Raw genomic sequence first — 15,107 nt, 5'->3', positions numbered from 1 at the left:
TCCCCTGAGGCACTGCCCACCTGTCATGCTCCAGAACGCAGGTCCAGACAAGAGTCGCAGTTGGGCATGGCGGTGGGTACCTAAACTCAGCAGTGCCCACAGTGCACAAACCTCAGCTCCCCCCTCATTTGCTGTGAGACCTTGGGCAGATCTCTTAACCCATCAGAGCCCTGGCATCTGTATTGAAGACTAGTCACAACAGCAGTGCCTTTTTCAAAGGGTCCTTGGGAAGGTGAAACTGCTTACTGGAGACGAATGCAGACGGAACCATGCCTGCCCCAAGAAGGCAGTCCACAAGCATTAGATACAACTCTGAGAGATGAGTGCAACCTTCTAGAAGTTTTCATTTCAAAAAGTAGCTTAGCTGCTTCCCTAAAGCACAGACAAGACACACATTAACAGTGTCCTGATACCTCAAGATCACTGTTATTAAATAACAGTTATGACAGAATACAGGCCTTGGGGACTGCTGGGGAGCGTGACACCCCTGCACTGACAGCCCCACCTGTGTTTCAGCTCTGTTTGGTTTTGATGGGCCTCTCAAATTATATACTTAAGGACGCAAGCAGATACAGATGAACACATACTAATACCTCGTTGGTTTCTTTCCTTCCTCACTTGTAGCTGCTATCAACACATCTCCCTCTTCCCCTTTCGATTTGCTACGTCTAGGAACCCAACGACCAACTGGATTCAGAGCGAGGTCAGAGCAAAGGGGCCCTCACTGTGTCTGGGCTGCTGTGAGCTGGGTTCGGTAAGCCGGCTTCAGAGCACCTCCTCTGAAGGGGCAGGGCCCCACCTCTGTTGTGTTCCAGATCTGATGCCCCACACGCAGGACCTCTGCTCACTCAAGTGTGGTGCTAGCGGCTGGTTCACACGGGAGGGGCTCCAGCCCTCTTTTAGCCAGAGAAGGGAGAGTTTCAAATAGCATCACCCCAGCCCCGTGCCCAGTGCCAACAAGCCAGGAGGCACACACCTGACCCGGCTGGGGCCACAGGGTAAGCCAAGTAAAGATGGTGGGAGGGCATGAGGCGTGAGAGAGTAATGGCGGTTTTGTTCGTGTTGTTCTAAAGTGTTCTCAATATGACAATCTCACACGTGCAAAAGGAGAACTGGGAGAAGTTTAAAAAAAAAAAAAAGGGCAGCAACACAGCAGGAACCTCAGTACTGGGGAGACCAAGACCTCCATCTATTTCCTTTAAAAACATAATGTGCTATTTCCTTTAAAAACATAATGTGTCTTTTAAGTCAACAGAGAAACTCCACAGTGCTTTGAAATACCGTCTACACTACGGTCAGTAACACTGCCAAGGCTCGATCTTACAGAAATGCCAGCTCCCCTGCACCGACACCCACACCAGAGTCCACTGCTACAGGCACGAAACAGCAGAACACAGGAAAGGCATTGCAGTATCCTTCCAGCAGATGAGGGGTTCACAGGTTGTGGACCGTGCAGCCATGTGGAGTACTGCGCAGGCAGGAAAAAGAACGAAGGTGCCTTGTTAAACAAGCACACAACAGAATCCTGTGGTAGAATGTATTTGCTAGGATCCTGCATGTGTACTTTTCAAATGTCTGCATGTGCATGCATAACATAAATCCGTTACAAGGGCCTGGAAAGGGATACACCAACACGTGGGGAGGGTGGTTAGCCAGAGGAGGGGAAGGCTGGCACGTTCTGTCTACACACTTCTGTGTTGTTTGAAGAATTTCACAACTAGGCCCCCTGACAGGCTAGGACCATGAGGGAGCAGGGATGGGAACTGCCAGCCTGCCTGTATCCTGAACAAAGTGCTGGCTCTGTGCCAGCCTGGCTTTGCCCGGGGTGAAGGAGAGCTAAAGTGGCTCACACTCTACCTGGCAGGCTGCTGGTCCAAGGCGGCTGCGCCAGAAGGCACCTGCGAGGGGCCCAGGAGAACAACGTGGCTGGAAACCAGGCTCTAGGGCGGGACTTTGTGTTGGGGGAGGGAGCCTAAATACCCTGCCCCGATAATCTCATTCATGATCAAATCCCTTGTTTGGAGGCTCAAGATAAACTTCAAACTAACCCCACCCAAATTTATTACAGGAAATGGCTGAGAGAAGGCAATCTTACTCTACTTCCACCCCTATCTCAAAAGGGCCAGGTAACCAGGGATGTGTCTCTCCCGAGTTAGGCAGGAGGGAGGAGCTGTGTACAGCACAGTATCCCCCTTTTCAGCCAGGCCCCCAGAATTGCTAAAATTGACCCAGCCTAGGCAGCTCACAATCGGATGTTTTAGCTCCTCGTGCTGTAGGGAAAACAGGGCACAGAGGCATTCTGAAAACAATTCTTTGTGGAAACAAATAGGTAGGAATGTATTCAAGGCATCTCTGCCAAAAAAGACTGAGTGACCATTCTGCTGGGGCCTGCCAAGCCCCACCACTCCAGACAACAAGCAGGAATCTCCAGGTGAAGGGCCTGGCTGGCTCAGAGGGAAGATCTGCCCTCAGAGGGCCTCCCAGGCCTTCCCTTCTGCAAGTCCTGAATGTTCACATCAAAGCCCTTCAGCCTCCAAGAAAATATGTTCCTGGTCTTGCTATTCCCCAAGGCAAGACTTAGCAAATTCCCAGATCTGGACTGGGAAGTTCTGACTAGCCAAATAAGTGGCTTAAAAAAAAAAAAAAAAAAAAAAAAAAAGTGTGTTGAGTTGCAAAAACCTTAGCATCTTTGTTTCATCACATGTTTGCTATAATATCAACAATTATCTTAATGTAACAGAGTAATCAGTCCCCAGGAGACTGGCCTACGACTCACCAGGACAGGCAGCTCTTTTGCATTCAGTTGGACAGGCAGTGTAGGTGGGAGACCACAGCAGGGTCAGGGAAGGCTGGGTCTCCCTAGAGTCAAGGCTCAGCCCTGTACTTCCCGAAGGGTTCTCAAACTCATAGCCTCATTTCCCACACTTTCCAAGTGTTCAGGGGAGACATCACCAAGCTGCAAGGTCTGGGGACCTGTCCTTGCCCACAGGGCTAGACAGAGCAAGCTGGGAACTGCCTTCTTGGCTAAAGTGGTTTTGATATTCACACACACACACATACACACCCCGCCATAAAATCACTATGGGTGGGTGGGGTGGTGGTGGTGGTTCCTAGTGGAGTAAAAGGCCTGACATGACCTGAACCACTGCCAGCAGGGACACCACCACCCCCCCACCACCCCCACCCCCCACCCCGCCAGGAAAGCTGTTGGAAGACCACAAACCAAACCACAGCAACCTCAGAACCAATGTCTGCTGCTCAGGTCTTTCCCGGGTAGCCTGGCCTCTCAGTCACCACAGTAGCCTGTGAGCTACCCCCTTCCCCTCTATGAACACCAGCTAATTATGTTCTGCACACCTGGGCACAGGCTGGAAATGGGCTCCCTAGAGGTGCCCTCCACCAGAGGCTGAACCAGACACCCTCAAGAGGCAGGCTCTTGGTTCATAATCAGATTCACCTGGGGCACCACTTAAACTGTGTGTTCAGTGGGAGGTCAATATCTGGGACCTGGAAATCTACATTTCCAAGGCCCCCAAAGGAACCCTGTACATTCCTGACTCGAAGGTCTACATCTGCTGTGGAGGTAGGACACTCTTGGAGGGCAAGGCTGGCTCCCTGCTCTTAGACTCCGCACACTGCAGCCAGAGTGCGGTCCATCCTCTCTTGCCCGTTTGGGGTTTCAAATCACCCCAGAGAGACTGGGTTCCACCCACTGGGGGAGACCCGGTTTCCCATCGCCTCTAATCCTCTCGCCAAGAGACCCGCTCAGGGACACTGGAGTCTGAATTAGGGAGTGAACCAACCCACAAGCTATCCTCAAGCTCAGGCCCCCACCAAGCCTGCTCCGCCCACGCCAGCGAGCCCCGCCCCTCAGCCAGCCCCTCCGCAATTCTCGAACCCCGCTAGTCGGCTGGAAGGCCACAGTGAAGCAGGCTGCGAAGTTTCCAATCCTTAAATTACCGGTCCACTACGGACCTCGCGCCCCAAATCGGTCCTCGAGCCAAGGCCCACGCACTGACCCCGCCCCCGTAATCTGGGTGCTCCAGGATCCCAATTTAGCTTGGTCCCTCCCCTACGGCCACACCCACCCTTGCAATAACGTTCCTAAATTGAACCAACATCCATCCCTACACTAACCCCACCCCCCATCTCTGTCCACACACACTTAATTCTGACTCAGAATGAGTAGAAATGGCCCCGCCTTCACCCTCGACCCCACCACCATCCACGTGATTTAGGGCGCTCACAGCAAGTGACCAAAACCGCGGGGGCAGCCTCCGAGGTAAAGGTTTGTCTGAAATCCGCCGGTCTCGACACCTTTAGACCTTGGGACAGCTCAGTTCCAAATTTACCAGGAGAAAGGGGTCTTTCAGCTCCAGGGTCTTGAGGAATGCCGTTTTTACGCCAGTCTTTTAACCAGTTTCTGTACTGTTTTATAAATGTGAAGTCTAAATCGTTGGTAACAAGGCAACTTTATTTATACGGGTTTTTAACCTGGTCCAAATGTGGAAGAATTAAGTGTAACAGAAGAGTTGGCGTGAGCCCAGGAAAAATACACAATTCTTTAAACCAAACTGGGAGAGAAAGGTTGCATCCCACCGTTGTGTTTAAGAAAACGAAAAACAACAAACGACGAGGTTCCGGGCCCATGGGAAGGGGAGGGCTGCCCGGGGGTCGGGGGTCAGGCGATGGTCCTCTGAGACCGACCGTCCCCCGTGCAGGTGCCGCCTGGCAGGTGAAAGCTGCGCAGAGAAGAGGGCGGCGCGTTGGAAACGGCAGTGGAGTGGGCGCGCTCCTTTCTGGAGAAAGCGCCCCCAGGCCTAAGAGCCCTCTCGGGTCGGGCGCGCCCCCGCTGGCCGGATGGGCGGGGCTCCCACAAAGAGCCTCCGGCGGAGAACCCGGACCGCCCCCCGCCTAGGCCGCTGCTGGCTCTGGTTTCGACAAATTAAACCTTAGAACGCTGGAAAAATTACAGGAAGAGGAGAGCGAAGAATGTGCCGAGTGGCTGGAGGGAGCCCTGTCCCCGCGTGAACTTCGCCCGCCGCTCGCCCGGGCCGGGCCCGGCCGGGCGGGCCCTCCCCTCCCGAGAGCGCGCTAGGCCGGCGGGGGAGGGGCCGGGGCCAGGACACCCCTCCCCCGCGGCCCCGGGGCGCCCCCGCCGCCCAGCTCCCGGAGCAGCACGCGAGGTCCCCACCCAGCTCGTCCGCACCTGCCCGCGCAGCACCCCTCCCGCCCCCCGCGGGGTCTACGCCCGCAGCCCCAATGACGACATCCGCCCCCGCGGCCCCGCCCGAGAGTGCCCAGGGAGGGGGCGTGCCCGGCGGGGGCGCGGTCGCCGGCTCCCAGCTCCCGAACCCGCCTCGCTCCGCGCGCGGGGCCGACCACTGGACCTAGTGGCGGGGGAAGGGGCGAGGCCCCGACCGTTCCCCGCCCGACCGCCCCTCCCGCCCCGCCGGCAGCTCCGGGGGCGTGGCCCGGTGGCTGGCGCTGTCCCCGTCCGCGCGCTCGGGGCGCCCGGGCGGCCCTACTGACCTGTGTGAGTTCTCAGGTGCGCCTTGAGGTGCGAGGATTTCCCGTAAACTTTCTCGCAGCCCGCGTAGTGGCACTTGTGCTTTCTCTGCGGGGACTCGAGGTCTGCGCGACTTCGGCCCCGCCGGCCCCTTTGTCTGAGGCCGGGTTCGCCGCTCCCCGCGGGCCCTGGCTCCCGCTCCGGCTCCAGCCCCGCCTCGAGCTCGGCCTCGGGCTCGCTCCACGCAGGGCTGAGGGGCGCGGCCGCAGCACCTTCCCCGCCAGGGGAGGCCGGCTCGGGGGCGGGTGGCGGCGCTGGCGGCAGGCGGCAGGGGGTCCTCGCCTTCCGGGCCGCGGCGCCCTCTCTGCGCTCCGCCGGGGCGGGCGCCGGCGCTTGCTGGTTAAGGTCCGCCAAGATCCGCGCCACCACGAAGAGCGAGGCACTGTCCCTGCCGTCGCGGCGCTCCTCGACGCGGGGCAGCGTGGCGGCGACAGCGGTGGCCGCGCCCTCGGGTCCAGGCTCCGGACCCTCCCGCGGCCCGTGCACGACCGCGCGGCTCGACATGGACACGAGGCACTCGGCGGCGAAGTGGTCCACATAGGCGGCGGCTGCCATGCTGCGGGCTCCGGCCGGCGGGCCGGCGGCACTGCTGGTCGCTGCGAGTCGTCAGCGGCGCATCCGCACCCACGGCCTCACGAGAGCGGGCGGGGGGCGGGGGCGCGGCGCGCCCTCTCCGCGGGCTGGGCTGGGCGCGCAGCCGCCTCTGCCGTCACCCGCGCGGCTCCGCGTCCGCAAGGCGCCCGCCCGGCCGGGCACCAAAGAGTGAACGCATGGAGGGTGCGGGCCAGTGGGGTCCCCGCGCGGCGTCAGGGGCGGCCTGTCCTAAGGATGCCGAGCAGCGACGTTAGGGACTACCTCGCCAAGTCGCGGCCGCAGCCTCGCCGCGCATTGTGGCAGGCGGGACAGCCGCCGTGCGCGCCGCGGCTCGGTGTGGGCGGCCCGGCCCCGGGGGTGGGCGGGGCCGGGGCCACATCTGGACCCGACGTCAGCCCCCAGCCACATCCTGGCAGCGCAGGTTACAGGCGGCGGCGGCCGCGGGGAACTGCGCGCGCGGAGGGGGCGGGGGATCCCAGAGCGCGCATCATCAGGATAGAGCGGTCGCGCGCCCGCGGCTGAGGAGGGGGCGTGGCCTAGGGCAGGGGCTGACGCCGTTGGTTCGTCCGTAGGCCGTCGGACCAATCCAGGCGGCCAGAGGGGCCGACCCGGCCTGGGGGCCTGCGCTCGCCAATGGGCGTGCCCTCCTGGCCCGCGGGAGGAGGAGCGGAAATTTGAGCCGAGAGCCGGGCACGCTGACGCAGGACGTCTGAGGGCGGCGGGCCGGGGCGTGGCTGCGCGGGGACCGCTCCCCACCCCACCCCCCCCCCCCCCCCCCCCCCCCCCCCCCCCCAGCAGCGGGGAGCCAGCGGGGCATTTTCTTGCCAGGGTTCTGTACGGTGACAACCTCGAACCCTGGAGTGGAAGCGAGCGCTTGAGAGGGCGCCCCTTTGTCCCTCCGTCCCCGCCTGTGAGGGGCGCCGGGAATGGGCGCGCCTCCGTGGGGGCTCGCCTCCGCTTCTCTCTTTCCTTCCAGAGCTGCATTTGCACGCGGGGAGGCGTGTCCGCTCCGGCTGGGCGTGGGGCTGCCGGCCTGGCCTGGGGGCGGAACAACTCCCCGGGCACCCCGCCGTAGCAGGGTTCCTAGGTGGCCGCGCCTCGAGGCGCAGGCCGCTCGCCCCCTCCATGCCCTCTCCCTCTGCTCAGCTCCGGACCTCGGTGCGGTCCGGCTGGGAGCGAGGTCACGGGTGGGGCGAGGCCGCTCCGGCAGGAAGGACCGGCTGATTCCCCGACCCAGCAGCCGGAGACCCCGAGGGGATCGCGCTGCGGGTGAGCCTATGTCGGCCGGAGTCGGACTGGCCGCCGGCTGGTGGCTAACCTGCCAGCGTGGTCACCGTGACGTGCCCACCGCGTACTGTGCTTGCAGGAGTGAACTACGTGCTGGTGCAACCGGCGCCGCTGTTCAGGGAACGCGGGGCCCCTTCCTCCTCCCCGCCCCGGCCTGCTGCCAACAACTTCTCCAGGCTGCCCCTCTCCCACGGCGGTGGGGAAGGCTTCAAACGCCACCAGCTGCGAGGACCCCGCCCACCGCGCCCCACCCACCCTCTGTCTGGGCCTCCCGAAGGAAATACTCCGCGGCGCCCAGCCCGCGTACTCCTTGTCCCGGCCCTGCCGACTTGCCCCTGACTCTCGCCGGCGCCCCCACCCTCATCCCCTCGGCCCCACCATCCTTCTGCAGGCCTAGGCCATCTCTGGAGAGGCCAGTATATTACTTTCTACTGCTTCGGAATCAAGCGCCGCAAGACCCTTTCCGGACCCTCGCCGGCAGCCCCTGAACCGGAAGGCGGAGGCCTGGGTCGGCCCCCTGGGTGGTTTGCCTTCTCGGACGGTTTGCACGTGTCCGCCGGCCGCAAGGGGACCTTGCTGGGTGACTGGGTGACGGCAGCCCAGGCACTCAAACCCTGAGGACCTGAGAAGAGGGCTGGGTAGGGCGAGGTCATCCTGTGCACAAAATTAAGAGCGGCCATTTCTCACCAAATTAATTTGAGGCCTGGGTAGGAAAAAAACCGTCTTTCCAGGTAACGAAGAAGGAACTGAGAGAGACGGTCTCTGTTACCTGCTAGGAGGAACCGTAAACTGGCATGGATGATTGAGCACCCCGGGTGTCTGTAACCGAAACTCTAAATAAACTCCCCTCTCACTGATCAAGTTGGTGCCCTGTGGGAAGACTACTGGCCTGCTTCCCTGCGGTGGGCTCTGTAAGGGCCATCTGGGTCAGGGCACTCTAAGAGGGTCTCCTGGCAGGAAGGAATCATTCTGTCAGGCAGATTGTGTTGATGACATTTAAGAGATGTGTGTTCTGACCAAATAATGATGCAGAATGTTCTTGTAGTCCCACCACATGCCGCAGTCAGTCACTTACCAGCACCCATCCCCTTTCTATTCCCCTCCAGCTGGGGTGGAGGATTCTGCCCCAGTCTTTGAGATTCCACATCTCTTGGCTTTCTCCATGATCCCTGTTGGGATACTACCCACCCCCACACCACCCCCACAGCCGGCACACTCACACTGGCCATCCTCCTACAGGTAGGCTCTATTCTAGGCATTGGGCCACAAAGCCATGGACAAGACACCCATTCTGGGTGAGGGGAGGTCAGCCTGGGTCAAGGGTCCTCTGCATTGCCACACACCCCACCTCCATCCACAGCCCAGAGCAGTCCCTAGGCCTCTCCATGAGTGCTGAATGCTGTCTCCCTAGGAGTTTTCAGGGGTGCCCTGTGGCATTCCAGATGCAAAACTCAGCCCCTTGGCTAGTTTCTCACCCATCTGGTGATCACTGAAGGCCTCAGACCCTGCAGCCTTTACCATGTAGAAGTATGTTCCAGTATCCAGAGATTCATTTCTCTTCCCCAGAGCTGTGAGTCCATGTTTTTCTTGCTAACCAGAATTCTGGCAGAGGTAGCTCATTGTATATATGAGGGTGAGTGGGGGGCGAGTGTCAGGTGGAAGGCACAGTATATCAAAAAGCAGGAAGATCAGATGAAGTAGATGAAGATGTGTCTGGGGAGTAAAGAGGTTCAGGACTGGGGTTTCTGGTAAAGGTGGTGGACTGGCTCTTCATTTCCGGAGCCTTCTGAAACAACATTAAGTTTGTTTGTTGTAAGACAGAAATTGCCAAGGATGGAGAGAGCAAGGGAAGAAGTAACAACACCACAATTTTTGAAGCTACAATACTTAGCAGACCGGAGAAAATGTCCTGAAATTAGAGCCAGGAACATACCTTGGAATATCCAGAAACGTCACGAATGGGTGGCACTAGGTACCTCTGGATGTGAATGTGAATGAGAGGCTAACCTACGAATAAACTGGAAAGCTTGGTTAAGAAGTACAGAGTTGCCCAGATGCTCTCCCTAACTCTGTGCAGCCTTCCCCATCCTGACAAAAGACTGATGGTTATTATCTAAAGAAGGTATAAGGGAACATCTTGGGTTGGGAGACCCCAGGCACAGTTGACAGCAGAGGAACCATAATAGGAAGCGGGGGGATTAAATGAGCAGATAGACACTGGATGGTGAGACCAACCCTGCTCCCTTTTTTGGTATTTAAGATGGCAGGGGCCAGGAGACAAAGAATCTTTTCTGTGGCATCAGACCAGGCCAAGGCTAAACTTTTTGGCAGCTGTAGTTGCACAACTATGCCAGACCACCCAAAGGAAAGGCCACTGTTCATGAGCCCCACATGTGTGGATAGGGCTTCTAATCAGTCTTTGACACGCAACCAAAGTTGACCTGGCATCTCAGGAAAGCCCTGTGTCATGAAATCTAGAGCCCCAATGGAATTTTTCAAAAGCAAGTTGGAATATACAGAGACTATACAGAGAGAAGTCCTTGTCAACATAACTACTAATAATGTCATCTAAGAAATTAAGATATAGCAATCCATGAAAGTGGGACACATGTAAAGAAACATTCAGAGAACTAACAAAGCTCTTGGAAATTTAAAATAAGATAGCAGAAAGGAAAAACCTTCAAGAGGGGAAATGGAGGATAAAGTTGAGGAAATCCCTAGGAAAGTAGAATAAGAGGTGCCTGGGTGGCCCAGTCGGTTGAGCATCTGACTCTTGATTTCCTCTCAGGTCATGATCTAAGGGTCCTGGGATTGGCCCCTGCATTAGGCTCTGAGCTCAGCATGGAGTCTGCTTGTCCCTCTCCCTCTGCTCTAACCCCACTTGTGTTCTTTCTTTCTCTCTCTACCTAAAATAAATAAAATCTTAAAAAAAAAAAAAAGTAGAACAAAAAAGAACGCCAAAGATAGGAAATAGAGAAAAAAAATTAGAGGACCATCCAGAAAGTCCATTGATCAAAAAACAGGGACCCTGAATGAATGATTAGAGAAAACACAAGGGGTGGGCAGAGTCATCAATGAATTAATCCAAGAAAAGTCTCCACTAGTGAAGAATGTGTGTTGAAAGGGCCCACAGGGAGCCCAACACACTGGGAAGAAAATAGCCCTACCCAAAAGCAGATTGCTGTTGAAGTTCAGAATAATGGGGACAAGAAGTGTCCTGACAATAGAAGCAGGTCACTTCGAGATTGTCAGAAGTCAGAATGTCTGTGAGCTCCTCCACAGCAACAAGTAGAAGTTAGAAGGCAAGGAACAAAGCCTCAGGCAACCTAAAGTAAAATGATTTTCCCATCTTCACCCAAAGTACAAACCAAATATTTTTAGATGCACGAGGTCCCACAAAATTTACCTTGCGTACATTGTTTCTTATGGTAGGAAGCTACCAGAGATAAGGCTTCCAAGATGAAGAGCTCCAACAATGAAGAGGGAGGCACATGATCCAGGAAGCACCCCACATGGGAGGGAGGGCAGAAGCCCAGAGGGCAACCAGACAAAGCTGGAGCAGGGCAGAAGCTCTGAGGACACCCCTTCCAAGGGTAAGATAGACTGTATCAGTCAAGAAAGGCTGGGCCATTCTACAGAACAAACAACCTGCAGATCTCAAAGGTTTATTTCTGGCCAAGCTACGAGTCCCCAGCGAGGCACCCGGGAACAGACAGGTTTGATGGAGCAGCCTCTCTAGAATGTGCTGGTCATCCTGGCAGAGGTACCGTGAGAGCATTGACCCAGAGGTGTCACTCGAGCCTTCTTCCCCACATGTAAAATGTACTTTTCCCCTCCCCAAGTGGGCCTGCCCCACTTCCATGAGCCTTTTAAATCTGGATCTAGAGGCCAGGGACAGGGAGATCCAAGACTGAAGGATGACGGATTTGAGGCGAGGGAGACTGCAGTGTCCCATTCGAGTTCCAGGACCTCTGTAGCAGGCTCAGTGGTCTCTATACGTAGCTGGCTCATACGGCTCTTTTTAGTCTAGAAACCCATGACCTAAAGATAAGTTGTCTGTGGCCCCCTACCCCCACCTCACTCCTAGCCCCGATGCACAATCACAGTGCACCGTGGGAGAAAGGGACAGAATAACACAACAAACACCCTGATTCAGAAAGCAGAGGAGCAGGAGGGTCCCGGTAAACCGCATCCATAGCAAACCTAAAATCCTGCCTGGCGGGTATTTTTCCCCACCCAGGAGGAAGGATATTCCTTGAATCATCCCAATCCTGCTGCCTGGGATGGCCTGGCCAGTGCACTGGTCTTTAGAGTCTTGCTTCACCCCTGGGGGTTCTTTCTTCACTACCATCTTCCTTATCTGCATGGGTGGGGGTAGGCTGGGAGTTGGGCGGTTCCCAGCCCATTTCCATCTGTAGAAGGCTGGAGATTAAGGGTAATCATAAATTCCAGCCACAAATTCTATTAGTCCTTGTGCATAGTTTCTCTTAAAAATTTAGTTAACTTTTTTTCTTTCTTAAATAATTATATTTTCAGAATATTTTCAACAGGACATTGATGTAAACATGGGGAAGATAATAAATATAGTTTGTGCCTCTCATTTAAAAACAGGACAGATGTGAGAGGCATTTCGGATCTGATTTCTTAAGATACATAGGCTCTAGCAGTGCCTGAATGGCTCAGCCTGTTAAGCTGAGTCTGTCTTCGGCTCTTGTGATGATCCCAGAGTCCTGGGATGGAGTCTCTGCATCAGGAGGCCTGCTCAGCAGGGAATCTGCTTCTCCCTCTTTCTCTTCCCCTCCCCGCTGCTTGTGTGTATGCACGCACGCTCTCTCTCACTCTTGCTCAATTAAATAAATAAAATCTTATAAAAAAATGCATAGGCTCTAGAGCAAATAATAGGTTGTTCCCATTTCAATCCATTTAAGAATGCAATGAAATTCAAATTGCAATGTTCATGCCTATACGGCTCTGGTGAAAATACTATAACCAAGGAAGAACTGCAAAATATTCTCCAACGACAATAAAAAAGTAACTATAGATGGTGTATTTATACAGCATCAGCTATATATGTAAAGCGTTTTTTTCTTCATGCCTTTGAACTTGAAAACACAAAAAATACAGAGGGACAGTATCAACTTGCAAAGTCACAGGTCTGGAAATGTCATTTCTTCATGGTTTCACGGACGTGTGTGCATATTGTAATTTGTATTTCTTCCTTCTGTATCCTCCTTATCTGTGGTGTGTTTCTGGGCAGTCCCTTGTGGCAGCTTTCCTCTGCTATTTAGACACCCCTAGTCAACACTTGGATACATTTAGTGACCTGGCTACTGGGGCGGCACAGCTGAGTGTGTAAGCATTATGACCCACATCAAAAGGCTGAACTTCATTGACTTTTTTTTTTTTAAGATAAACTGTTCTCATTTTAAATATTACTAACCTATGAAATTAGAATGTACTTAACTTCTTACCTAATCTGTTTGATTGCAGTTAGCTATGTTGTCAATAGACACTTTCCGGTGCTTTTTGATACATGCATTTCTCTCTCAACTTAATTGCGAGTTCTTTGAGCCTCTTAATCTTTGGTGGTAGAGTAATACCCCTAAGTCTTTTTTCTTTGATTCTTCCAAGTTATCCCAGGTGACAATTTATCAAATACTCTACCCCTGGGAACATGATGGCCATCCTTCTGGCCCTCACCATCAGTTTTCTCTCTGCCTGCTCACCCACCCTTAAGCCAATGCTACAAATCTTATCTTCTGCTACAGTGACACCCCCGCACTCGGTTACCACTCTCCATCAGTCAGGAGCAGCTAAGTTATGTTATAGTAACAAATGATTCCAAAAGCTCTGTGGCTTCAAATATCAAAAGTTTAATTCTCCATACATCGAGGGTTGGCTGGGGATTGCTCCGGGGCATGGTCCCCCCTGATGCCAGCATCCAGGTCAATGGGGCAGCCATGCTCTGGAACATTGACAGTTACTTCTGTTCATAGCAGTCACAAGCATTGCCCTACCTTACAGAGAGCCTGGTGCCGACCCATGAGGTCCCCAGAAGACAAGGAGCTGAGCTACTCAGCCAAGTAGTAATACCTCCCCCAAAACCTGTGACTTCCCAAAATGTGGCTTCTGAGGATATTGAGAAAATAGGCCAAAAGTTAGTGGTTGAATTAATGGTAAGTACATAAAAAACTAAGTGAACAAAAAAGAAGGCAATCAAGAGCTCCAAAGAAAACAAAAGGAGTCCATTGTAGCTGACCACTTGGCTCAGTTACAGAGGGTATTTCCATGAGAATAACAAATGTGGAGCATTGATCTAATGAACTGCTCTATGTCGCTCTAATGGGACCTTTTGAGGTGTGCACATGGGCCGAGGAGGCAAGAGGGTAGGAAGCTAAGTCCACATCTGCATATGGGGAGATAACCAACAGCACCCCAAACTGAAAGCCCAAGAGGCAGCAATGTGATCATGCTGTGGGGGACAGAGTTCTAAGATGCCCCCAACATTCCAGTCCCCGATCTACACATACCTCCCCCCACAGAGTCCAACACTAAAGCAGGTGTTTCTGCAAAGGCATTTTACCGATGTGATTAAGGCCCAAATCAGTTGACCTTAAGATGAGGAGATTATCTGGTAGGCCTGACCCAATCACCTGAGCCTGTTTATCTGGGTCTACGGGTCAGATAGGGAGGTCAGAGAGATTGGAAGCATGAGAGGGATTTGAGGTGGGGGAGATTTTTGTGATGCTGGCTTTGAAGATGGAAGAGAGGCTATGTGGCAAGGAACATGGGTAGCTGAGGCTGTCCCGATGACAGCCAACTGGAACTCAGTACCTCAGCCCCACAACTACAAAAAACAGACTTCAGTCACAATCGTGGGAGCTTGGAAGAGGACCCTGGGCTCCAGAGGAGAGCATGGCCTGAGTGATGCCTTGAATGTGGCCTTGTCAGAACACGAGCAGAAAAGCCAGCTGGCCCATTCCTGGACTCTGACCTACAGAGCTGCCAGACCATGAATGGATGTTTAAAGCTGCTAAAACTTGGGGTAATTTGCTACACAATAGAAAACTCAAACATGCACTGTTTGCGTTCCAGAAATAATCAGGGAAAAGAGGCAAAAGAGATAGTCTCTGGGGTGGGGGAAGGAAGCAAGGGAAGTTGAGGGACTGCTATTTCACAGCAAACCTTGCACCTTTAAGGCATCTGCTTATATAACTTCGATGTAAGGAATAATCAAATTAGAAGATGTTTCAGACTCTCAGCACCCCATTGCTATAGACCAAATGCTTGTGTCCCTCCCCATCAAATTCGTGGGTTGAAACCTAACCCCTCGTGTGAGGTGGGGCTCTGGGGAGGTGAATAGGTCATAAAGGTGGAGGGGTGCCAGGGTGACTCAGTTGGTTGAGAGACTGCCTTCAGCCCCAGCGGCGATCCTGGAGTCCCGGGTTTGAGTCCCAAGTCAGGCTCCCTGCTCAGTAGGGAGTCTGCTTCTCCCTCTAACCCTCTCATGCTCTCTCTCTCACACTCTCTCTCAAGTAAATAAATAAAATCTTTTCAAAAAAAAGTTCATACGGATGGAGCCCCCATGGATGGGATTAGGGCCCTCACAGAAGAGACCCCAGAGAGTCCCCTTTGCCCCTTCTGTGTTGTGAGGACC

At 54.4% G+C, this 15,107-nt stretch overlaps 1 protein-coding gene across 1 annotated transcript in view; it reads right to left on the bottom strand.

The window, feature by feature from the left end:
• KLF13 (KLF transcription factor 13) overlaps positions 1–6,606 on the bottom strand; it is a 50,925-nt gene extending 44,319 nt beyond the window's left edge. The window contains exon 1 of the mRNA XM_059371715.1: positions 5,533–6,606. Coding sequence (XP_059227698.1) covers positions 5,533–6,124 — 592 coding nt within the window. The 5' untranslated portion in view covers positions 6,125–6,606. The remainder of the gene's footprint in view (positions 1–5,532) is intronic.
• Positions 6,607–15,107: the final 8,501 nt, after the last annotated feature.

The sequence above is a fragment of the Mustela nigripes genome, chromosome 13 (genome assembly GCF_022355385.1).
Source record: "Mustela nigripes isolate SB6536 chromosome 13, MUSNIG.SB6536, whole genome shotgun sequence".
Lineage (NCBI taxonomy): Eukaryota > Metazoa > Chordata > Mammalia > Carnivora > Mustelidae > Mustela > Mustela nigripes.
The sequence above is the reverse complement of the archived record's forward strand: the minus strand, read 5'-3'. Positions and strand labels throughout refer to the sequence as shown.